Below are 26,039 nucleotides of genomic sequence, written 5' to 3' on the forward strand. Positions count from 1 at the left end.
GGCCAAGTGTAGCATGACTATACTAGTCACACTAAGTGACTAGAGAAGTCTGACATATGGATGAAATTCCTAAAGCATCTCAATGCTATCGATATCCATTTTTCTCAAACATTAATCAAAAACATCAGTGCCTTATCAGCACTGTGTAGGTTGCAGATCCAAAACATGTCACCATGTGAGCTAGTTAACTCTGTCCCAGACAAAATCAGTATGTATGCAAATATAAATTATAATTACCTCTTTCCTAATAAGTTTACTGTTTCTACTGATTTTTTTTTTTTTTTTTAAGAAATTCTTCATTAAAATTTATGGTATGCAATATAACCTTAGTTTTGACCACGATACCATCAACCAAGATGAGCAGTGTAACTAGAACAGAGAATTCCTTCATTTTGTTGCACTGCAGATTGAGGCTGTGTATCGTATGAACACCATTTTTCTTTAAGCTATTGTCAGTACAGGAATTCCTAAGTTTCTATGAGATGCTTTAACTATGATTTCAACTGAGTTCCCTTGTTTTTGATCGAATCTATTGTGGAGAACCACACCCAGGTTTTGCAGTACTTTATTACCAGGCTGTTCTTTTTTCAGTTAGGAGAATATGATATTGGGAATGGATGTAAGATAACTGAGGTACACTTGTTTTCTTCAGTGTAAAGGAATTGTGTCTCGTGTGTCATATTGGCATTAAATTTCATTTTCAACTCGTGTTGTATAATTTTGTTCAGCTCTTTATGAATAATGTGAACATAAATAAAGAGAAAAACAGCTAATATTCGTATGATTTCTAAGGCTTGCAATAAGCAGTAGAAGTCAGTGGTAAAGTCTTTGAAGATTGTGGAAATATAGCTAACAAAAGGAAAGATGGAAGCTTTTGTTTTCAAGGTCAGTGCATACTCCATAACCTACACATCACTTCAATGAAAAATCTCGATTTCAAACTCCTTTTGTACTTGTGATGGTGATGATGGTAACGGTAATGTACTCTGTGCTGATATTGAAACTGTCCTTTAAAAGTGATCACTTAGCTCACATTCTGTGCATTTTAAGCATTTGTAAATGTGCACTTGCTAAATAATTGTACTTACTAATGCTGTTACCTGTAATCTTGTATTTCATCTAATGAATTGCTCCAACAAAATGATGAGATGGTACATATGCTCTGATTGCATGAAGGATGCTTTTACTTTTAATCGTCCTTCAGTTGCATTTCCTTCTGTCAGAGAAGTGCTTAGGAAAATCTACATTTTCAAGCATAGAATGAACTATAATAGACATTTGATTTTTCTGAAATCTATATCCTTTAAACTAGAACTTTACTGTTCATTTTGACATAGGTAACATTGCAGTTTCTTATCAGCATCATGCTTCGAGCCAACTCTATTTTGAATCTATTGTCTAGTGTTATTCTCATGTGCTTTGTGAGTAGAAACCATAGGGTCTCTCACACTGCAGTGAATTAGGTGGTTCTTGCTTCTGGTTCTCTGTCGTGATTTTGCTGTTGCTGTGGCTGACTGTGCACTACGAATTACCCTCAGTGTGTTAAGAAAAACTGATGCTGGTATCAATTTTTGCCACCTTATTGCAAAGTATAGCATTCATATATCAGCTAACAGCAGCTGGCTCACTTCCATGAACATGTCTGGGGAAGAACTGCTGTTTCCCTGACTGTGAATCAACATTCCTGCCGTGTTCTTTGCAGGCACTTGTAATTACATGGCAAAAGCTAAGTTCTGCATCGTTCTTAATTGTGATAATTGACCTACAAGTTGAATAGGGAATAACGTACCTGTCTGTTTTGTTTCAAGCAATTATAATATAAATCATTTTTTAAATTAATTGCAAAGTTGAGCATTTGTATATAAATTTTGTAAATGGAAAAAGATATGTAATGGATGAGCTTTGTTTTTCAATGAACTCGTTACATTATCTAAAAGGATCAGAGGTCAGTAACTCTCACAGAACTGAAATCTGCATTTCTTTAAAACTTAATATGATGAACACAAGCCTGAATTATTCTGTTGGTGAGCAGCCATTACTCTGGAACTTTAGTGGTACTGAATAAGCAAAAGATTGTATTATATAGCAGACAAGTGATATTGCTAAAGATCCGTACATTCTGGTGGTTCTTAATTGAAATGAGTCCATTTAACACAAACGCTTCGTGTATTGTAGGTAACCCGTTCTGTGGGATGATGGTACTTGTTCAAGATAGTTTTCTATGCTGTTTGTTCAATGTTTATTGAAATAGAGTACAATATTCCATTTATATGAAAAATTTATGGTAGGAACTGTTGGATCTTTTCTGAAAATGAAGGATTCAGACTGAGTCAAGATTAATGACTTTATAGAATGTGTAGCCTCCAGGGTAATATAAAAGTGAATAGTTATGATGTTCAAGAGAAGCTCTATTTGATTTTGAATTAGAGTCTAAAAGTACAACTTATACAGACAGGAATGAAACCCAGAGCTAGCTTTGTTTCACAAAATTTTTCTGTTCAGATATTTAGTATGATTAATAAAAAATACAACAACAAAGACATTGATATATTTTACTTGTGGACTATGACAATTCTTCTTCAATGAGTGTGGCCCAGAAAACCAAAAGGTTGGACACCCATGCTTTTAAGTCTCTTTGAGTATACATTTGTGCTAACTGTCTATTCCAGTTTTTCTGGGCATATTACTCTGGAAAGATTTTGATACATTTCTCAGCTCTTTTTCTCTTGGCACCCTACCAAGTTTTGCTGTGAAATTTCTCTCTTTTTTATTCCTTTTTAATTATTTTTAGCAATTACTTGATTCTGTGCAAGTGAATCCCACTCGTACAGTTTGGCACAATACAGTCCCACTGAAACATTTTGGTTTTTTTCCCCCTTCCATAGGTACATTCGCATCGTTGGAACCCACAACACAGTGAACAAAGTTTTCCATATTGTGGCATTTGAATGCATGTTTACCAACAAAACCTTTGCTCTGGAGAAGGGTCTGATAGGTAAGAAATGCAACTGCTTCCATTTTCATGAACTGTTGGGTACATTTGCCTTTTAAGACTGGCTATGACTTCACACTTGCTGTACTTCCCTTTCCACACAGAAATCTTTAACTTGAGTTATATGATGCTGTATGTTTAGAATTAGTTGGCTAGACCTTGTGGCTGCTTTGAAATTCCAGTGCTATGGATCAATTAGTAATGCTGCAGGAACGTGAAAGTTCAAATTAAATTAACTGCTGCTGACAAAACCACTAGTAATTGAGTCTCTGTGTGCTCCTAATATGATTTTTCCTTCCATGTGATAGTGTGGTTGCTATTGCCTCCAGGTAGGTTTGTTTTTACTTCCTAACTGGGATGGAGTAACCAGAGCTATTTCTTGCAGTGAAGATGAATTTGGGCACTTACTGCCTCTTATGCAGCCTGCTTTCAACTGCTAGAAGTAAACTCTATATTGATTTTTCCCTGGAGAGTTCTAGGCACATCTATCCATGGCAGAACATTATATTGACTACCATTATTCCCAGAACGCCATGCTGATGGAACTCTGTTACTTCTGGTGCTCAAAACAGATTACTTAATACTAATTTAATTACGACTGTGTAATACTGCATTACTTAAGATAGAAGTCCCAGACAGGTATGGTTCACTAAACCATATCAAAGTAAGTAAACTATGTCCAAGTAAGTTTTGGTATAGGTTTCTTAGTTCAACTATGGCGATCACTGAGCTTTCTTTCCTATAAACTCAGATAAGTGAGTTCTTGAAATTCACTGGAAAAATAATTAGTTTTGTATACTTGTAGGAGTGATTTCTGCCATCTGTGGTTTCACTGAAACTCACAATCCTTCTAGTTCATGTTTTTTTCAGACCACCTATTACTGCTGCGTGTGATACAGTATCACAAATTGTTGCTTATCCTCAGGAGTTCAACATTTTAATTCTTAAGCATTCACCTATGGTAGGTGGAAGAGAAAACAGTTCACAAAAAAGAATCAGAGGGAAGATTTTTAGTGAGGCATACTTTCAACTTTTTTCCTAAGGAAAACAATAATATCTGACTGAAAAACTGGGTCCCAATTCCTTCAGCCCTTTTGCCATGCATTGCACAAAGGCATAGCGTCATTAAACCTGATCTCATGAGATCTGCTGTGGAATTTCGTGATGTCTTTATAGAATTGTAGAATAAATAAATCACTTGACAAATCACATTTTGCTGATTTTTGCTTCTTACAGCATGGGAAGCGTAAAGGCAGATTGATAAAACACCTTTGAGCTAAGTTTCACAAATAGCGCTACTAGCTATGATTTTTAAACAGTTTCATGCAAAATTTGAATTATTTTATCAGTAATGCATATATCTTTCTACATTTTAAGATTATCAATTGCATTTAGTTATAATGTAGGACACAAATAATATATTTACCTTTATTTTTTTGCTTGTTAAATAATTTGAACATTGTTTTGTCATAACAATATAGTGAATCTGTATATGGTTATGGGTATGTACTTGTACCAACTATCTGACACTCAGAGAGCTTTTTTGTAAGGGGAACTATTCCATCTTTTTCAGTGTTGCATGTTAGTGGGTTCCAAATTCAAGCCATAAATTTTAAAATTAATCTGAGAGATGGAGACTCTATTTGACCTTATTAAAACTTACTGGTCTATGACAGATGTTTTATTGTAGTTACATATTTTGTGCTTTGAAGAATGATCATATGTTGCTTTCCATCCAATATCAGTTGTGTATTATAAATGCTTATGTAAATCGTAGAATGTAGGTTATGATTATTAGAGCCAAGTCACTTTGTTGCTAGATTGTCAATATGTCTGTATTCCATGATCAAATTTCCACAGTATTCTTGCCAACATATGCCATGTGCATATCACCTTGCCATTTCTTGTTTCAATGCTTCATGACTTTTGTGCATCTGTCTATTAAATTGTGGAGATGTTTGTAGGTTTCCAGTTCTAACTGCTACCTTTACAGAAAAGGACGTATGGGCTCCGATCCCATATAAAAATGTTCCATGCCTCCTAGCACTACAGAGAACATCTATTATTTTTGCTTTTCTTTTCACAACAGATCTTACTATCAGAGATAAATATGTGCTGATAATGTGGTAATGCAGATGCATACAAAGTCACTGAACAACAGAAATTCTATTCCTTGTTCAGAACAGGCTGCCCTCCTAAAATGCAACTGGAAGTGCAGTGTATGTGTAACAAAGTGCATTGTGAAGTACTTCTGTTGACATTTGAAAGTGTGAATTAATGAGAAAATTGCTGACTAATGACAGAGTATCTTGCTACGCATCTGGGAATGTTAACAGTGAAGAGGAAATTGGAACCAAGTAGAGGATGAAAAACACAATATGCATTAATATATGGTAAACTAGGATCACTACTTACTAGGTGAAACTCACTGAGCTCTGAGCAGCCAGCGATGTAGAGTTTGTAAGGATAGCTGTTAACTTACACACTTCTCTTGAGCCAGTGCGGGATTACAAATTTGACATTCAGCAAAATTACATGGAATGATGCATATGCTGTTTAGAATCTATTAGTTATCAAAAGGTGGTGGTGAAACCTATGCTGTGGTTATAGTTCTCTTCATCCATGGGCTATCAAGTTTTGAAACCATCTCCTGATAGTTGTTAAGATTTGGAAGGGTCATTTCTTGGTAGTGATATGAAAAACCTACTTCAATCAAGAGAAGTTCTGTACCACATCATGACATACTTCTTGCATTTTTCTATTAGAAAACATGTAGTGGGACTTGGACGCATGGAATATTAGAACCACTTGTGGACAGGCCAGTTGTGAATCTGTGCAGGAACACTGACTGTTCCGTCAGAAATTGTCTGTTTCCTCTTTAGAAATACTCTCAACAGCTTTGATCCAGCAAAATGACTTATATCCATTTAGTGCTTGGTTTTCCATACCTCTAATGGTTACTGTTAAGGCAGCATGCTATCTGACTCACTGTATCAAGCAGTCTGTCCCAGTTCCATAAAAAATTTTGTGTAACTACCAATAGCATAGTTGGCATAGTTGGCAAAGGTCTGTCTTAATGCTCTAATGTGATTCATGATGTTGTAATTTCTATTTTTCCCATGACTGGATAGATTGAAGTGAATTGAAAGCAGTTGGGAAAGCTCCAGGAAATGTATGAAAGTGCAATAATCAGAATAGGTTGCTTCTAAGTTTCACTGAGCATAGAAACTTCATTCTTAACCCTTAAAGAAGTGGTATTGGGTCAAGTTATTGACTTCATTGTTTATGTAGTGTGAGATTAAATGTGTCTGTTCTAACCTAATTTAATACCATAACTGCTCTTTCTATAACCTGTTTAATTAAGAAAAGGAAATGTTACTCATTCTTTGAAAGTCATACGGTCATATTTCTGAAAGCCTTTGTGACCCTAACTTCTACCAAACAGCACTGAAGATAACTATTCGAGGACTTTCTCATTTCAGATCTCATTCCAGAATATTAAGACCACAGAGGTTTTTGTTTAGGGATCCTATAGATTTAGAAGTAATTACTGAATTTTCATTAAACCTATTCAACTTGATCAGAAAGCTGTATATAAAAATAGGGTAATTTATCAGACACATTATTACTGATATGTTGTATCAGTACATTTAATGGCTGTCACTGTAAAGTGAAGATTAGAAGACTGGTAAACATATAATAAAAATGAAGTGTCATGATAATAGCAGTTTTATGTTGCTGTGTTTTTGGACACCAAGATTTCATTGCAAATGATTAACTCGACACGTTACATTTAAAAGATTGTATGCAAGATGATTTAGACAGTTTTAGTACACAATACTGGACGTGGTACTGATAACACCCATTGACAATTAACTAACAGTTTTGAGGTAAAGTAGCAGGAAATGCTTTTTCTAGCACCATCTTGCTGTTTTAGTGTTGGTATAGACTTTGTTGTCTTGTTAAATGAGGTAAGTGATGGAAATTAATTCAATCATATGAAATTATTCCCTAATGCAGATGTTAGAGTGAAAATATAATTTTCCTTTTGGCATATTATCTCTAAATGCATATGCACATTAGCAGTTTTGTGTATTGGATTCACACTAGATTGACTTAACTGTTTTGTTTAACAGGGGTGCAAATTTTTTAAAATCTCAAAAGCATAGTGTTTGTTTTTAATGAATGTGAGCTGCTGAAATTTGAATGGTCTTTAGTCATTAATATTTAATATGAAATCCAAAACAAATTAAAGTTTTTACAAACAGGAGGCATAGTCTGCTGAATGCAGATGCAGTACCCAGTATGATGTGATGCTTGGTAATGGCTTCTAACCTACCCAATGGCAAGAGACTACAGTAATGTCTAAGGGGCTTCTCATACATATATTTCCCCTGAATATATAGGAATTTTTTTTTTTTATCTGCTGCAAAGGGAGAAAAATAATCATTTCTTTTATAGTCCCATGGTTAAAAAACCTTTAATCAGTGAGGTGCAATTAAGGATTGTGTAGCACACAGGTTTGCCTACCCCCCATCCTACTTTGAGCTTGGTTAAGGTCATAGACAGTGCAACGTGGAAGGCTTTTACATGAAATTGTGTTTATCTGTGATCTGTCTCAGTCTATGAGACTGTTTTTAAACTGGTGCATTACATATGAAAGAGGGAAGAATGAATAATGACCAAAGAGCAAGAGATAGATATAAAACAATGGAATGTCCTTGTTCACCCTCTGGGGAATGCTGTTCAGTACTTATGAATCATTGCGAACATCTACTTATGCACTACTCAGTGCCTTAAGAGTACTTCTAAAGGAAAAAATGAAGAAAAAATCATTCCTCTTTTGCTCACTGACAGTCATTAAAAAAGAAAAGCAAACAAAAAACAACAGCAAAAAGTCACATTTAAATGTATAGCAGACTGAAAACAGTTGTATTGGTTTCTAGTATGTGGTTCAACATTCATTCTGCTGACTCTCTCCAAGGAAGCCACAAGAGGTGCTGTTTTCATGTCTAGTTTAATGTTAACTACACACAGAGGTATTTCATTTTGTATCTTCTCTTCTTAAAGGTTAGTGTTCTTTCAAAGCCATGCAAGTTTCCCCAGCTGTGTAAGTCATCTCTTCTGCAACCATAGCCCTAGGAAATTGTTAAAATTTTAAGACCATCTAAATACTGCAAGAAACCCTCTTTTTTCCCTCTTACAACAGAAAAGGGCAGTCGTGGTCAGTTTAGTAGCTGCTACGCAAACTTCAATAAAGATCTGCTCGTATGGTTCCAGTTTTTTTTGGTTCCATCTTTTCTTCTTGTTTCCAGTGCTACAACAAAGGCTTATTTCCTAGGACTTTTCTGAAATGGCTGTTGTCATTCCTTTCTTCAGACAACTTTCAGTGTTCAGTGAAACAGCTCTGTAGGTAGATAATTGTTTGCCAATTATGTAAAAGTATGCCTAATTCTAATGCCTTATATGCTTTTGATATGCTTTTGGGGATCAGAAAATCACAAGCCTCAGCACCTGAAAAATCAGTCTTCTATGTAATTATTTTAATCCAAACTGACAATTGCACGTTGAAAAATATTATTAGTGGGATTTTCTTTTAAAATCCTTCAAAATTGTAATTCTTTTTGTAATTCTTTCTCTCTTCCAAGCTGTAGTCATGACTGTTCTAGTCTTCAGATTCCAATGTAATGCTTGTGGTATGCATTACTGTGTATCTTTCAGCAATTGCAGTATCTATGGCATAGATTGGTGTTTATAATTTAGTAGAAGAGTACTTTATAAATCAGATTATTTCTGAGATATTTTGGAAGCATTTATACTATGAGAACAGATTAAAAAGCGTCCAAGTTTTTTAAGATAATATTACTATAATTAAATATACTGCCAAGCAGTTCAGTGCTCCGCACTGCAGCTTAAGACCAGGGAACAAAGTAAGTTTTAATAACTGTTTTGATGCTGTCATACTGTAACTTCAATCACCTCCTGTTGTTTGCTTACAGAATGTGTATGCTTTGCTAGCAAACATCTTTTCCATTCCCTAAAAGCAAATTCAATTTGTGAGAATATAAACAGTGGGGAAAAAAAAAATCCATATTTGTAATCTCTTCTTTTGTTTTCTTTAACAAAGTTGGTTACTGTAATAACTGGATGCTTGGTGAATTAAAAAAAGAAAATAGAAACAAGACTGTTGTTTTTTGGCAGTACATGCTTGTAAACAAGTGACCCGAATTTAAACAGAAATTCTAATGGGAGAAAGGAAGAAAACCAGAAGAACTGAAAATATAGCACAGATCAGAGTCCCCACCAGATGGTGTTTTTAATAAATGTATCAAGTAGATATAAAAGAAGATAATAAACATTCAAAATAGGGAGTGGCAGACTCCCCTAGAGAGAAGAAGCAGTATGACACCTTCTGCATGCTACAATTAGTTAGAATCACATTCTAATTAACTGTTGTAGAAAAAAAGGCACTAAATGTACACTAATACAGTTTCTGTATGGCTATTAAGGAGTTAGGCTAATCAGGGTAACATCTTGTGAGTCTGGAGAAGTACAGAAATATAAATGTGAAAAGGAGCAGGGTGAAGCTTAGAGGGCACGCAGGTAAAATATTTTATGAACTGAGTTGTATTGTGTTCAATTAATGACTTATGTAGCTCACAGAGTGTCTGGAATATTCCACAGAGCGTTGGCATGAAAATTCATTTTGACATTTTATCTTGTACATGTTTTTATAACCTAGTAGCTTCTGTTTCCTACAAAAAGCAGCACTGTATAGAAGATGCTTTAATGCCTATGTAAAATGGGTACTCAAAAAGTTCTCCTACTGACAGGGAAGAGGGGAAGAAAAGAAAACCAAGGCAAATTCCATTTTGATGCCTGTGGACATAGTTTGCATTGTTGATCTTTGCTTTATTCAGATAATTTCTAGTGAAGTACACCTTATGTCTGCTTCTTTCTTCCCCATAGGAACTGGAGAATTTCTGAATGTCTCTGTTTAATAATACCAAATCAAGACATTTCTAGAATAAGAATGCACTGGTTTTACTAGTTTTTGATGAGCACACAGTGATGTTATCAAGTTTGATAGTGCAGTAGATTTGGGGAAAACTGTTGGTTTTTTTTGCTACCTTGAATTATTACTTGGCTTGTAATGAGCCAATGAGCTTGCACATTTTTTTCTCATTTAAGATTCTGTTCCCAGCACCATTAGCACACTTAAAACACAGAATTGTGTGATCACAGTATGGTTTGGGTTGGAAAGGACCTTAAAGATCATTTTGTTCCAACTCCCTATAGTGGGCAGGAGCACCTTCCACTAGACCAGACTGCCCAAAGCCCCATCCAACCTGGCTTTGAACATCTCCAGAGAGGGAGCATTTCCAACTTCTATGGGCAACCTGTTCTGTGGCACCATCAGTCTCACAGTAAAGAATTTCCTCCAAACATCTAATCTAAATCTGCCCTCTTTCAGTTGAAAGCCACTTGTCCTATTATTACACACCCTTATAAAAAGCCCTTCTCCATCTTCTCTGTATGCCCCCTTTAGGTACTGGAATCCTAACTCCTCAGAGAAAATTAGCTCTTTTTTGGCTACTGGAGACTTCAAAATTTGTTCTGAGATTTCATGTAGCTGTATTTCAGCAATTTTCAGATGATATAGCAGTTTTAATATATATTTTAGAGAAAATCACTGTCTGTTATTAAATTTTCACTCTGAAGTGGATTTAAGATGTTGCATAAATCCAATTTCATCTATACTATACATTATTGTTTCCCTATGTGAAAATTCAAACAATCTTGGATTTTAGTTGTCAGTATTTCAAATTTTTTTTACATTTCATCTTTTGGCTTATTAGTTCTTTTTCTGATTTTCTGGTTTGTTTGGCATGAGATTTTGGAAATTCTGTTGAATTGATCGTTGTCCTTCGTGTGACTATAATAATTTCATGTCATTTCTTCCACTCTTGTTTGTTGTGTTACCATACATATATTGGCCATTCTCCATCGAAGCTGACAGTCTCAGCTTTTTTTTCAAAGAATATTTATTATCCTTTAGCTAAGACGGTATTTTCAATGTTATTTACCACATAAAAGGATAAACAGCCTTGATTTTTGCATGTTCAGAGAACATCATTTTGCAACCTTGTTAATCTGAATCTTTTTCTAGAGAGTTTAAAAAGAAAAAAGAGTGAGACATGGATATCTCGTATGAATAGGGCGTCTTAAATAGCTTTTGTATGTCCAGTCATCATCTTACTGAATGATGAGATTCAAAAAGCTTGGGAGTCTCTCTCAATTATAGACAGAGTTCTGTATTGGTTTCAATGTAAACAAAGGTAATTAGAGAATTAGGTGAATATGTAATTCCAAAAATAAATGTTGAAGCACTTGTATAACAGAACTTCATAGTTTATGTTAAGCAAGAATTAATGTTTCCTTGTGTTGGTCATACTTTGATAGTTCAGTTTTTGGGGTTTTTTTTTCCAGTTTTTTTTTGCCTGGAATGAATATCATTACTGTCTGAATTGTTCTCTGACTGTATCACTGTGTGTATCTTCCTTGTGTTTTACTTTGCAGTTCCTGCTGAAAACGTTGCAACAATTGCAGATTGTGCCAGTGTGATTGAGGGTGTCAGTAGAAGTCGCAATGCCTTGTTGAATGGAGACACAAAAAACTATGATTGGGATTCTGGGTACACGTGCCATCAGCTTGGGAGTGGAGCTATTGTAGTACAACTAGCACAGCCCTACATGATTGGCTCTATACGGTAAGAGGATTTGTTTTTCTCTAAGTTAAAGGCAACAGTGAGACTTTTGCTGAATACAAGTTATTTTCTTTAGAATAAAGAATGTTTGGAAATTATGCTAGTGAGGTGTCTGGTTTAGTAATTGTCCTTTGACATTTTTATTTCAGTATAATGGTTATGTTAAAAATTAAATACATGAATTGTGTGTCAAGATACAGCAATTCAATTCCAGAAAATATTATATTTCAAAGGCATAATAATAGTAATAGTCAAATTGTAAGATTAAAGATGTATATTTATAGTAGAGTAGAAATTCAATTGCAGCCTCACTTGTGATCACAGTATGAGCAGTTCTTCATATGCATCTCATTGTGAAAATGGAAACATTTATTGAGGAGAGCCATCATATCAGAGTCAGCTAGGTTTCCTTTTCACTATACAATTATTACAAGGTCTTAACTTGAATATGAAGTATATAATAAGGGCACAGTGAACTGAATATTGCTTTACAGTGTTGGATTAATTATGTTATTTAGATCTCGATTGAAATACATTGGTCTGTTCTCACAGTGGGTATGTTTGTGGATATGATGAACCAGCTTTTGGGTAACGTAAGAGCTTTTTGCATAGATTGGAGAGCAGGACTGTAAACAGGTGAAGAAGAAAATAGTCTTTCCAACTTCAGATTCAGAATGTAAATTATTTTGTTTAACAAAATAAGGCATTCAAAGCTTGTCTTGATGTCCATTTGTTCTCTGTAAATTCAGAGTGTGTTATCAGGAACTTAATTTAATTCTCTGTGATAATGAAAAAAAGAAAGGGCTTTCTGAAGCTGAAGTGCTAGTGAGTGAATGTAGAAACTGCAGGTTAGGTCCTTGTTAGCATTAGAGGCCCAATATAGGTATATATTGCTAGGATCTGTGCCATCTGCCTCTCAGTTGTCTCTTTGGACTAGTTGATTAGTGAGTGAGATGTGACATTTCATAATTGCCGTAAGTTTTGTTTTCCAGCAATGGAAAAAAAGAAGTCTAAAACTGTTTAGGCTGAAGGAGATAATCAGCAGAGAGGTGTAAGAAAATGCCTGAGACTGGTTAGTTTTCTTGGGTCCTCTTCTCTGTCTACTCACTGTACATTTGTATTTTGAAAAAGCAGACTTTCTAACTGAGTTCAGAGGAAAAAAAAAAAAAGTACAAAATTCCAATATCCCTGAATCATGAAAATAAATGGTTCCTTTCTTCCAAAGCTATGTCTTTTGTTTTCAGCTTGTAGCATCACTGTGATGATTATAAACATGAAAGTCTAAAGCCTGAAATCCAGACTCTGTCCATTTCAAATGTACTGATTTGTCTGTTTTCTTGCTACACAAGTTATGCATACTGTGAGTACAGCATTGTTCTCACCGTGTGCAACAAGTTGAATAAATAAGCATAGTTGGCAGCTTTCCACAGCGAATATTTTATGGTTTTGAGTTTGATGTTTTTATTGTTAAATTAAGTATTGCATCTCAAGTAGAAAACTAAAAAGATACAGTACTTGGATATCTTAAAAGAGGTAATTGAAAATGTAATTACAACATTTTCATGCCACTTTGAGCTTAAATTTTAAGTAGCAGCAGAGACTTGCACATGTGAAGGAATAAGAGAAGAATATATTAACTAAAATGTATTGTTTTCATTTCATAGTCCCTCTGTCTCCCAGCCTTAGAATTTTCTGCTATCTTTAAATTGATAAATACTGTCACTTCAAGTTAATGCAGTAGTTTGGCTTTCCTGTATTAAATGTAATGCTAGCATTTATTCTTCTTGAGCAAGAGTTTTGGGTTTTTTTGTTTGTTTTGGTTTTTTTGTTTGTTTGTTTTTGTTTTTTTTATTATTTTGTTTTTAATAAAACTTAATATTTAATGATGGATTAGATGAACTAGATTTTTGGTTGTCAGGAAATAATTGCACAATTGGAAAGTATATAGAGCAAAATAAGAACCATTTTTATTAGATATTTTTAAGTGAATAGGTATTTAGTTGTTTATGTGCTATATATCAGTCTCATCTTTTTTTGATGGCTTTTTCTGCATATACGATACAAGCAAGATGAACAGCTTTCCTTAAAAAATGACAATAATAAGCATCATCAGCATCAGGATCTGAGAGACAAGATGACCTGCCTTGCCTGGAGAGAGAGATGTTAGCACTATGTCATCCTTTCATTTTCATGTTCTGCCTAGAAAAAACAAGTGTTTTAAGCTAATGTCTGTGTCAGATGATAGGGAGATGTAGGAAGGATGCCCCTTAGAATGGAGAAAGGCAGTTTTACTACATAGCAGCTGCTGCTTTGGCGTGAGTCTGTAACATGTCTTCTACTCTGCAATATGGAAGACAGTGACAAAGATCTCTAACACTGGAAAAGCTATGGCTGGAACAAAGATCAAGTAATACACAGACACAAAGCAGGAAGTCTTACTATTTCATCTCAATGCAAGTGGAAGAGTTATTTATTTATTCTTTTTAGCAGGTCTTCCAGACCTGATTAAATTGTATTAATTGCCTCTTTTCCTATTATGCTTACTTGAAAAATTCCTCAATCTCATTCTTCCACTAGGGTAACATTTCCAGGAGCACTTCCTTTAGGCTAGCCGCACTACAGAATGTCATGAATTGTTCTTCCCCCAGAGACTGAGTCATTGGGTTTAGATTCTAAAGGAAGAATTAGAAATTAAAGTCTACATCTTTTACATTTGGAGACATCAGCGTGCCATTAAATATGTTTGTATCAGAGATACTAAATATATAAACTTTTTTTACTTAAAAAAAAAAAAAAAATAGAAGGGTAGTAGATGCTTTTAGTTTTTAGAAATCAGAATTCCACTGAAGAGAGCCTCAAAGTCAAAATGTGTTACTATGGCAACTAAACTCTGAGTATTGAGAAAAGCAGGGCTATTGGTACTCAAATATGCATTAGAAATGTACAGAGAGCTGAACGATTCTTGAGTATATGTTGTCTGCATGTTTTTTGCAAGATCTGTCAATTTATTTTAGTATCTTTGAATCATTCATGTTGGAAGGGACTTGAGAAAGTGATCTTGTCCAGCCTTTTCATCAAAATAGCATTACCAGGAACAAACTAAGACCATCTTATGCAAGGCTTTATGCCTTCAAGAAGAGAGATCCACAACTTTTCTGGGTATCTTATTCCAATATTTACTTTTCCACACCGCCCATTTTTTCTCTTTAATGTGATTCCTGTTTTCCTGTGGCTTTAGGCCATCTGGACCTTCTGCTTCAATTTATGAACATTGTCTTATATTTCTCCCATTGTGCACCTGAGAAAAGAGCCTGACATTCTTTTTGATAACCTGCTTTCAGGTATTGAAAAATGCTGTAGAGTTCCTCCACCATTTCAAGCTCTCTCTTAGACTGAGCAAGGCATTTTCTTTGGTCTCTCTGTGCACCTGTTCCAATTTCTAGAGCATCTTGGTGGTCCTTTGCTAGATTTGCATAGATTTATCAGTGTTGTATTGAGATACAAAATTGGATACAGTATACCAGTAGGGGTCTAATGAGTGTCAAATAAGAGAGAATAGTCTCTATCCCTTTTTCTGCTGATTCAGTTCCTGTTGATGCAACTCAATATGCTGTTGGTGGCCTTAATTGCTTAGAAAGCACATTGGCAACGAATCTTTAGTTTTCTGTTCACTGTGGCTCCCTTTTTTTTTTTTTTGTCCTTTTTAATACAGCCAGTTAGACTGTAGCAATTACTACTGCAGTGAGTTAGTCTATATTCAGTATAGGGTCTTGCTTTTGACCTTGAATTTCATAGGGTTAATTTTTTTGCACATGCCTCTAGTCATCCCAGAGGCTAGCAATCAGTCCTGAATGGCAGCTGCACCTTGATATTGATTGCACCCCAGAACATGCTGTCATACTCAAACTTGATAAGAGCTTGTTCTGTCTCCTTATCTGGATGCTTGATAAAGATTTTAAACAGGTTAGGTCACAGAATGAACTCTGGTGGAAATTTTGTAACCAGACTCCAGGAGGATATTGAACTGTTAACCTTTGGCATAGAGCTAAACTGTCCAACCAGTTGTCACAGATTTTGTAGTTTAAACATCTCAGCTAGGATACAGGGATGCCATGGGAGACCATGTTGAAACCTTGTTAATACTAAATATGTCTTTAGATATTTTTATATAAATTTCTAGTTCTCATCTTCCACATCAAAGTTTACTTAGAAATTCGGAAACAAAGTTAATAATAGTCATAGAATTATAGAATCACTAAGGTTGGAAAAGACCCCTGAGATCATAACTGTCCACCCACCACCAGTAAACTGTGTCCCTTAGTATAACATCTAAACATACATCTCCAGGGATAGTGACTCAACCACCTCCCTTTGCAGCCCATTCCAGTGCCTGATCGCTCTTTCAGAGAAGAAGTTCTTCCTAATGTCCAACCTGAATCTCCCTGGCACAACTTGAGGCCATTCTTCTAGTCCTAACAGTAGTTACCCAGAAGAGGCCAACCCCCACCTCGCCACAACCTCCTTTCAGGAAGTTATAAAGAGCAATAAGGTCTCCCCTGAGCCTCCTCTTCTCCAGACTGAACAATCCCAGTTCCCTCAGCTGCTCCTTTTAAGACTTGTGCTCCAGACCCATCACAGCTTCATTGTCCTTTTCTGGACACACTCCAGTGCCTCAGTGTCTTTCTTACAGGGAGGGGCCCAAAACTGAATACAGTACTTGAGTTGCAGCCTCACCAGTGCTGAATACATCATCTCTCTGCTCCTGCTGGCAACATAATATCTGATACAGGGCAGGATGCTATTAGCCTTCTTGGCCACCTGGGCACACTGCTGGCTCCGCCAAGAGTCAACCAACACACCCATGGCCATTTCATCCACACTGTCTTCCAGCCACTCTGCCCCAAGCCTGCAGTGTTGATTGAGGTTGTTGTGGTCAAAGTGCAGCACCTGGCACTTGTTCTCATTGAACTTTATCCCAGCTACCCAACTTGTCCAGATCCCTCTGTAGGGCCTTTCTACCCCTAGGCAGATCAACACTTCCTCCCAGTTGGTTTCACCTGGAAACTTAGTTAGGATGTACTCAATCCCTTCATCCAGGTCATCAGTAAAGATATTGTATAGGAAAGACCCCAAGTGGTTCCCCTGGGGAACACCACTCGTGACTGCTCACCAGCTGGATTTCACTCCATTCACCATCACTTTCTGGACCTGGCCCTGCAGCCAGTCTTTACCCAGCAAAGAGTGTACCCGTCCAAGCCAGTAACTGCCAGCTTCTCTAGGAGGATACTGTGGAAGACAGTGTCAAAGGCTTTGCTGAAGTCGAGGAAGACTACATCAACAGCCTTTCCCTCACCCCCAAGATGGGTCATTCAATCATACAAGGAGATGAGGTTGATCAAGAAGCACCTGCCTTTTGTGAACCCATGCTGACTGGGCCTTATCCCCCAGTTGTCCCCCACATGCCGTGTGATCTTCTTCAAGATGACCTGCTCCATAACCTTTCCTGGTACCTTGGTCAGGCTGACAGGTCTGTAGTTCCCTGGATCCTATTTATGACCCTTTAGTCTGTGATCAGTAAAAAATTCTGCTAGAAAAGAACTGGAAAAGCTTTTGTTTAAAAGTAATTATAAATAAATAATGTCTTTAGATTAAGTCATAAATATATTTTTAAAATTTCTGTAATATAATGACTTCCTTGCTACAGCTCATGAGATATTTGAAACAGTCAACAGAGAAAATACATACTTCTGCTGTTTTTTTCTGTATCATTGTCTGTCTGGACAGAAAATAACCTCACTGTTTTTCCTCTCTGAAAAGGCACTTATAAATGACAGAAAAAAATATTAAATGTAACTAGATGCAGAAAGACAGCAATTGGCATCTTCAACATGATAGACATGATATAATTCCCTTTTATTTAACTTTTAAATGGCTAAAACCCTAATATTGAAATGGCTGCCATATCACAATAGCTTTAACTCCCCCTACGTTTATCTTGTACAGAAAACTAATGCTATTACACTGCAATTTTGACTGATAGCTTTATATTTTTTCTATGAATTTCCAAAATAGAATGAAGAACAGGACTTGCTGTAATAACATGTAGCAGAGAGAGACAGAATTCTTCTGTACCATAGTGGCTTTCAGAGTAAAGTAAATACAAATGTATTGCATCTCTGTAAAAGTAGATTAAACATTTATCCCTGTTTAATCTCTTTGAATACTTTATTATTAATATGCATACTTTATGGTTAACTCTTTTGTTTTTCATATTCAGATTAATTCTTAAGCTAATAAGTGATACCAGGAAGCTTTAATGTAGTTTTTGTTTGCTTATATCATCATCCTGTACAGCTCTTACACTTTCTAATATTCAATACCACTTTCTCCTTACAAAATTTTCTCTTTCTTTACTGCTCATTTTCTATTCTTGCCTGAACTGAGCATGAGATCATGACTCAGAATAAACGATCACATTAAGCACATGGAAAATGTGCAGGAGTTTGACTCCTTTGGAGTATCCTGAAAAAAATGATTAACTTTCTGCTGCAGAAAATGTAAGGAGATTATAGGCAACCAGAGGCAAAAACATGATTATAATTTTATTAAAAAAAACCTCATTCCATGAGCTTGCTTTTCTTTTTCCCCATTTTTGAACAAATGTCATTACCTCATGCTTTAGTTTTCTATTGTCTTTTGGATTTCTGTAAGCATGCAAATTGTTTATGAGCATAATATTATGAAATATTTATGCTGTATTTGATAAATACTGACTTTATAGTATTTAGTGAATGTCATCCTGTAAGTTTACCACTATTGTTTGGTATTCTGCTATCACCTTTTGTTTAAATAGTTATATAGCAGCCTGAAATAAACAGTGACAATCTTTTGGGGGATTCTGATAGTAAAAAGCAAGCAGAGACAACACAGAATACTCATACAAGCACAGAATAATCAATCACAGGGGAACCCAGGACATTCAGGGAAGTACTGCTGAGAAAGTGCAGCAGCTTCTTTTGATGTAGCAGACAATACAGTCAGTTTCCCATACCTATAACGTGAAATTTTCTTTTTATTTGAAAACTCTTATTATGTAAAATGAGGCATCTTCAGCATGTGATGGAAAAAATAGTATCATATTAAATGATTACTGGCTTACACTTAAATGCCCAAGGAAGTGGCATATTAGCCATATGTTTAAACTCATGATCTTCCAGGGAATGAGCTGGATAAAGCTTTGTTCAGCTTTTCCTTCTTCATCTTGAGGGCACAGGTTACTAACAAAAGCTAATCTAACTTTTTATTCTAATATAGAGAGTTCTAGGGTCGCAGGGAATTTTACTTTGAAGAGCTGCCTTTCCAGTGTAAGTTCTGACATTTTCATTGAAGTGAATTAATATCAATCATAGCAAAACACAGTTCCTCTACAAAAGTTTAACCTGGTAACTTGCCTGGGATATGTTTGAAAAATTATTGTACCTGGCATAAAAAGTGATCCTCGTGCCCAATGTGCAGTGGTGAATATTCATTTTATCAAACAGAAACTTCTTTTCTGCTTGTCCAGAAAGGCATTTCATGCAGAAATAAATTTGAACTAGACTTTATGGTGAAGTCTTCTTCCTGTCTCTTTCTTAGAAAAGATACTGCAGAGAGGTGAAGTAAGAATTTTTTTTTTCTTTCACAAGTCCCATAGAAAGATAAAGCTACATTAAGCATTCATGCTGAGTTATTTTGGGAAAGATTCTTCCCACTTTTCATTCACTGTTAGTTTGTTTTGTAATAATCCCAGGTCATATGCTTTTTCAAGCTTTTTAACTTGTTTTGGGAAAGAGCAATTGTATGCATTCTTAAAAGGAGTACATGTTACACATATTTCCAGTTAGCCTTTTACTCTAAATCCAAGCCAGTTTTGATTACAGTATTGTTAATTGTAACTACATTCACTAGCATGCTTCTGATACTCAAACTCTTTGAAAACCTCGATCAAAGAAACAGGACTGAGCTTCCATGATGAAAAGGATCCTATTGAAAACCATAATTAGCTGCATTTCAGCAACCATTTAGAAGAAAACAAATTTATGTATTTTTTTTCTTTTATGTCTTTCTAACATTTGGAAGAGTTCATCTAAACATAGATATTCAATCAATTCAGCATCTATTATTAGTAGTTAACAGATCGAGGATTTTAACTCATCAACTTTTTGTTTGTTTGTTTTTTAAAACAGAAAGTGTGCTTCATTCAGTTTTAGTATTTGGACACCTTCTAGTGTAGAAAAGCAGAATGGGGAAGATTTGATGAGGCCCCAGGGGTTGGATTTTCTTTCTTTCTTTTGTTTTTTTAGTTTAGTTTTAAATGTTGCTGTGGACAACTATTTTTTCTGTCAGCTCTGAATTTTTTCATTTACAGAGTATTCAAATGTACAAAAAGTCTTCTGTTAAGTATTTTGCTTGAGCTTCTTACAGCTACTTTTGTTGGCTCATTATTTTTGATAATATTAATGAGCTGGGCTTAGCTGGGGGCATTGAGGGAGTTTGTTTAAAATCTGCCTGTTCTGTAGGCCTAATTCCACTTTGAATGCTAGGATTCCAAAATGGAAAATAAAGAACTAAACCAGATTGCACTAAACAGAAGGAAATAGCACTGTTTTTAAGGCAACAATACAGTCACACAAGTCCTTAATAAGCCAATTCTGAAGAGTCCAGCTACTGTTTTGGACAACATTTCTCTGTAAGAGAAAGGATTCTGTGTTCAGCAAATGGTGAGGTCATTTTCCCCCTCTGGCTGTCTTGTTTTTCAATGTTAGAAGTGAGCAATAATGTTTGCAGTTAATGTTTCTTCCAGCAGAAGTAGCAGCTAAAAGCAAGAAAGATTTTCTCGACAAGAAGTGAATTCATAATATAAAACTTGAACACTCTTCTGAAATATGATTAAAGAGAGACAGCTTGAAACTTTGCCTGGGAAAATCTGTAGAGTGGCACAATTTGCTTTTCTTTTCAAATGTCTCAGCTATTTTCATTACTGGATCCTTGTCTATTATACTTTGAAAAGTGTGGATCTGCGTAGCTATTCCACTCAGCTAAAGAATGAACCCAGATTGTCTGTATTACCTGGCTTTCACAGTTCTCTGTACGTGGCTGTAGTTACTCTGATTTAAGTCATCAGTGCAGTTGTAGCCATTTTGGATGGTTAGCTGCTCTTTGTTTATTTGTCTACAGCAGGTTCATTGACTAACTAGCAATTCCCAGGGTAAATCAAATCCAACAATTTCTTGCTCTAGGAATTGTTAGCTGGCACTGGAGACAGAACCTGATAATCAAGAGATAGCAACAACTGGTAATTGCCAGTATGTTGCAGTATGGCATATATTCTCCATATAAGTATTGTGTTAGGGTTCAGAGAACAAGGGTTTTAATAACAACAAAATCAGCAAAGCATATTTTTACATAGTAGATACAATGTGGACTGTGCACTTCAGAATATTGCAATTTCAAAATTTTGTGTAGTTTGAAGAGCATTATCATCATCATGCTGATTTTGCATCTAGTCATCTCTAACTGAAACAGAAAAAAGATACCAGCCTGTCAATCTCAAGTCAGTGCATGGCAAAATTATGGAGAAGCTTATTCTGGAAGTTATTGAAAAACACATAAAAGACGATTCAGTCATTGGTCACAGACAGCATGGGTTAATAAGGGGGAAGTCCTGTTCAATGAACTTAATTTCCTTTTATGACAGGGTTACCCAAACTTCACAAGGGAATAATCGATATAATCTTTTTGGATTTCATCAAAGCTTTCGATAACTGTTTCTTATAGTATCCTTCTGAACAAAGTATTAGTGTACAGTTAAACAAATACATTACTTGATGGGTGAGCAATTGGCTGACAGGTCCAGCTCAAAGGACAAAAGCAAATGGGGTTTCATCAGGATGGTGACCAGTCACTTGTGGGTTTTTGTAGGACTCCATTTTAGGGACAGTTCTCTTTAATATTTTCATTGATGACTTGGAGACAGGACAGGACAGGACTTGAAGGTATGGCTGTTGCCTTCCTCAAGTGTAGAGAGACATTTGAGAGAGATGTTAATAACCTGGGGGGGGCTTGGCAGTCACCAACAGCATGAAGTTTAACTTCAGTCCAAGAAGTTCCAGATTCTGCACCTGTAATTGGGCAATCTTGGATGTGCTTACGAACTTGGGAATGAGAGGCTGAAAAGGATCTGGGGATTCTGTTGGTTGCAAGTTGAACACGAGTCAGCAGTGTGCCCTGGCAGCCTCAGCGGACATCCATACCCTGGGGTGCTCAGGCCCAGCACTGCCACCAAGTGAGGGCAGGGGTTGTCCCTCTCTGCTCTGCACTGTGTGGCCTCTCCTCCAGCACTGGGTGCAGGTTTCTGTGCCATGATGTAAGAAGGACATAAACTTGTTAGAGAGCATCCAAGGGAGGGCTATGAAGATGCTGAAAGTTCTGGGAGGGCAAGGAGTGTGAGGAGCGGCTGAGTTGCCTTGGTTTGTTCAGGCCAGAGCTGAGGAGGCTGAGGGGAGGCCTCACAGCAGCTGCAGCTCCTCACAAGGGGTGCAGAAGGGCAGCACTGAGATCTGCTCTCTGGTGACAGTGACAGGACCTGAGGGAACAGCATGGAGCTGTGTCAGGGAGGGTCAGGTTGGGCGTTAGGAAAGGGTTCTTCACCAGAGGGTGATCGGGCCCTTGAATAGGCTGCTCAGGTCAGTGGTTGTGGTCCCAAGCTTCTGGAGTTCAAGGAGTGTTTAGACAACACTTTCAGACATTGGGTTTGAATGTTGGGTCGTGCAATCTGAAGCCAGGAGTTGGACTCTGTGATCTTTGTGAATCTTTTCCAACTTGGGATATTCTGTGATCTGTTACAAGAGAGAGAATTCCCAAGTACGGGGAAGGAGTGAGAGGATACATTTGTCATGTGTTTTTTTGTGTGTGTGTTTTTTGAAAATGATATGCTTAGGTTAAATCACATTCCTGATGCTTTTGATCTTCTTCTTTGGGAGATAAGGATGGAACTTGAAGGCTGTTGGCTGTAACATTTAGCACATTTCCTGAAGAGGTGCACATTTGTGAGGATGCATATGGAATGAGTCCTTTGGGGCCTCTTTCTTTTTTCTTTCTCCTTTTTCTTTAGCAATTTTCTCAAGAATTCCATGCCTCCTTCCTTATATTATGATAAATTAGAACTGAGACTTCCCATTTTTCTTACTTGCCTTTTTTAAAAAAACATTCTTATATATTTACAAAAAAAAAGAAAAAGAAAAATCCAGTTAAGAAGACAGAGTAATCCTCTTAGTCAGCAGTATCTTTTTATCTTTCCCATTTTAAATGACCTTTGAAAAAAGATCCTTGACTAAGGTTTAAAGGAGGCAATGCCACTTGCCAAATAGATTAGTTCATTTACTGACTTTCAAATAAATTAGAAGTAATTGGGTGAATGTCATAGAATTGTGTTAGTAAGATGGCCATTCTAAGTCAGTTACTGGCCTTAGGATAACGAGTATAGAGATAACATTGAGATGACAGTAACAGTAAAGACCTTCCTGAGCATTGGAGACACATTCCAGAAGAAACAGGTAAATATTAAAAAGGGTAAAGAGGCAGAAGTACAGGACTAGGAAACATAAGTAAGCATCTTGGTTTGGCATTTGTTTTACTTATCACTTACCTGCTTCTTCGTACTTAGGTTACTGCTCTGGGACTGTGATGATCGAAGCTACAGCTACTACATAGAGGTCTCAACAAATCAGCAGCAATGGACCATGGTGGCTGATCGCACAAAAATTTCCTGCAAGTGAGTTTAATTTTTTCCCATGTATTTGCACAAAGCAGAACTGAAAAATGGTTTTCCTTTTTTCTTTTTTTTTTTTTTTTCTATCTTTACGTATATGACATCTCAAATGTGAAAGGAATGGTCGTTATATAGCCCATGGATAACTAATTCCAGACATTTCAAATACAACATCATAAAGTTATAGCATAATATCTGGCTAAATATCTAGACTTTCAAACCAGAATCTGCGAAGAGACAGATGAATACTGTGCATTTTGCCCCAACCAAAGCACACAAATGCTTTGTACAGAGTTGAAAGGAGTGGAAGAAATGAGAGTAGGGCCCAACCCATAACAAGTCAATCACTGAATTCATTTATCTAATCTTAACTTTTTCTCTGTGGTGATCAGTGCCTATAGGACAGAACCTCTGCTTTTGAACAGGACCCTTCCATAGGAAAAGAAACTGTGCTTCTTAAAAAGATAAAAACAAAGAAAAACTGACAACAAAGCCCTTTCGTTTTTATTTGTATACTTCAATCAGAAGAATTCGAGTATGAATGCTCTCCAGATGTATACTCTCCATTGGCCTTTCTCTAATTATTGAGTCCACTGATAAAAATCTAATGTGGAAAAATCATTCGGTATTGATAGCCACCCTAAACAATTTGATATTTCTAATTCCAGCTGGAATTGAAAGATAGGCTGCAAAATTATCCATGCTACATATCCAGAAGTCAGGCATTCTCAGCATTCAGTGAATGTTGATAGTTTATGATCTCCTGGATGATTTTTATGATGAACCTTAGGGAGGTTCAGACTTTGGAAAAACTTATTTCCTTTCTTTTTTCCCCTCTTGTGTGGTTTTCCAGAAGACACACTTTCTCTTGTTGGTGTAGCAAAACTAAAGTTAGTAGTTAATATGGGAACAGCTCCCACCCATCCTGGACTTGTGCCAAGTTGCAACACTGCTGATACACAATTGCTAAAATTTATGTTCCATCCAGTTACAATGTAGTGTTGGGGTTGTTGGTGAAGAAGAAATTGACACATGCTTTCACTGCCTCTAAAGGAGCGGTGGTATTGGTGGGCAGAAATCCTGGCTGGAGAAAGAATTGTAATCATGCTCAAAGGCATCTCAGTTTAATGGAAGAAACATCATCATCCTGTTTGCCCCAGCACTGGTAGTACTGGGAAGCCGAAACCAGAAAAAAGAGTCACAGTGCTTTGTGCTATTCTTTTATGTTTTGATACTAATAGTCTAGGACAATCAAAAGAAGCATTTGGACAGTGCGGGTTAAATTGCTGGCTGACATCCTAGTTCAAGTATCTTTTCACTGTGTTCAAACCATGTTTTTGAAACCCTTAACCTTGGACAAAAATCAGTGCACTCCTGAACTAAAGGTGGCTGTCCTTCATGATATATTTCAAAGTATTGACTCAAAACATAACTGCTCTGGAAGTTCTCAAAGCTTCAGGAACTATTACCATGTGAATTAGAAAATTGCATTTTCGCTAGCTTACTCTGACAGACATATATCCAGCTTACAAAATAACAATCTTAAATTTAAAGTCAACAGATTTATAGTGTTCTAATGCTGCCTGTATCTGTTCTCAAAAAATACAAAGACCTGGTTCTATAGCTTACAAAAACAAACACTTGATAAACTCCAGAACAATTCAATTTAGCAAGGACTAGAAAATTGTAAAGAAAGTTGATCGAGTTGAAAAATTGACATGAATAATTTTCATTTGTAAAATCTTTCTTTTTGAAAGTTTTGATCCTTTGTAGTTATATTTAAATCCTATGTCACTTGTAACTGTCGTATGTTAAAAGGTTTGTAGGCTGTCCCACAGCACCATCCTTCAATTTGCAAGTGATTTCTTTACATTTGAGAGGATTTTTCATATTCAATTTAAATCCTTTGCCCTATCATCAGCAAATCACATTTGCAAGTATCTCACCACAGAAGAGAACACTCTTTAAATACAGTTAATTTTCTTTTAAAGTAGAGTTTTAAAAAATACTGGAGTTATTTAATATCAAAAATTATTCTGATTTTAAGAGCAGATTGATGTGTCTAAATACTATACTCCCTCTACTGATATTCACATGTTAACACATGAAACATACTTAAAAAGACACATACATACACAAAATAATGTTTACGTACTCATACATTATATATATATATATATATTATATATATATAACATAAATTTAAGAAGTATATGAATGTTTTTGTATATATATGAATCTGTAACATAAATGCCAAAGCCTACACACATTAAGATGTTGTTGTGAAGAACAGAGGTTCATAACTGCTCACAGTCAGAGCTGGACTGCTGTCATTTTCTTGAAAAATGTTGAAAATTGGCACCTGTGACCAAAGAAGTTCAAGAGTATTTGAATGTAGAACAGAAGACTTACAAGTCAGTGTCTCATGCACTGAATCAAGTCCCTCACTTGTTGGGCAAGGTTTCAGTACA

At 36.1% G+C, this 26,039-nt stretch overlaps 1 protein-coding gene across 11 annotated transcripts in view; it reads left to right on the forward strand.

Moving 5' to 3' along the window:
- The window catches only part of BTBD9 (BTB domain containing 9), a 201,731-nt gene that overhangs the window by 64,486 nt on the left and 111,206 nt on the right, over nt 1-26,039 (forward strand). For all 11 annotated transcript variants that reach the window (XR_016464103.1, XR_016464097.1, XR_016464099.1 and 8 more), the window contains exons 8-10: nt 2,886-2,995; nt 11,573-11,762; nt 23,464-23,571. Coding sequence is in view for 1 of the 11 variants with exons in the window: in XM_031594109.2 (XP_031449969.2) it covers nt 2,886-2,995; nt 11,573-11,762; nt 23,464-23,571 (408 nt within the window). In the remaining 10 variants the exon portion in view is untranslated. The remainder of the gene's footprint in view (nt 1-2,885; nt 2,996-11,572; nt 11,763-23,463; nt 23,572-26,039) is intronic.

Source organism: Phasianus colchicus, chromosome 2 (genome assembly GCF_987193195.1).
Source record: "Phasianus colchicus chromosome 2, bPhaCol1.hap1.1, whole genome shotgun sequence".
Taxonomy (NCBI): Eukaryota; Metazoa; Chordata; class Aves; order Galliformes; family Phasianidae; genus Phasianus; species Phasianus colchicus.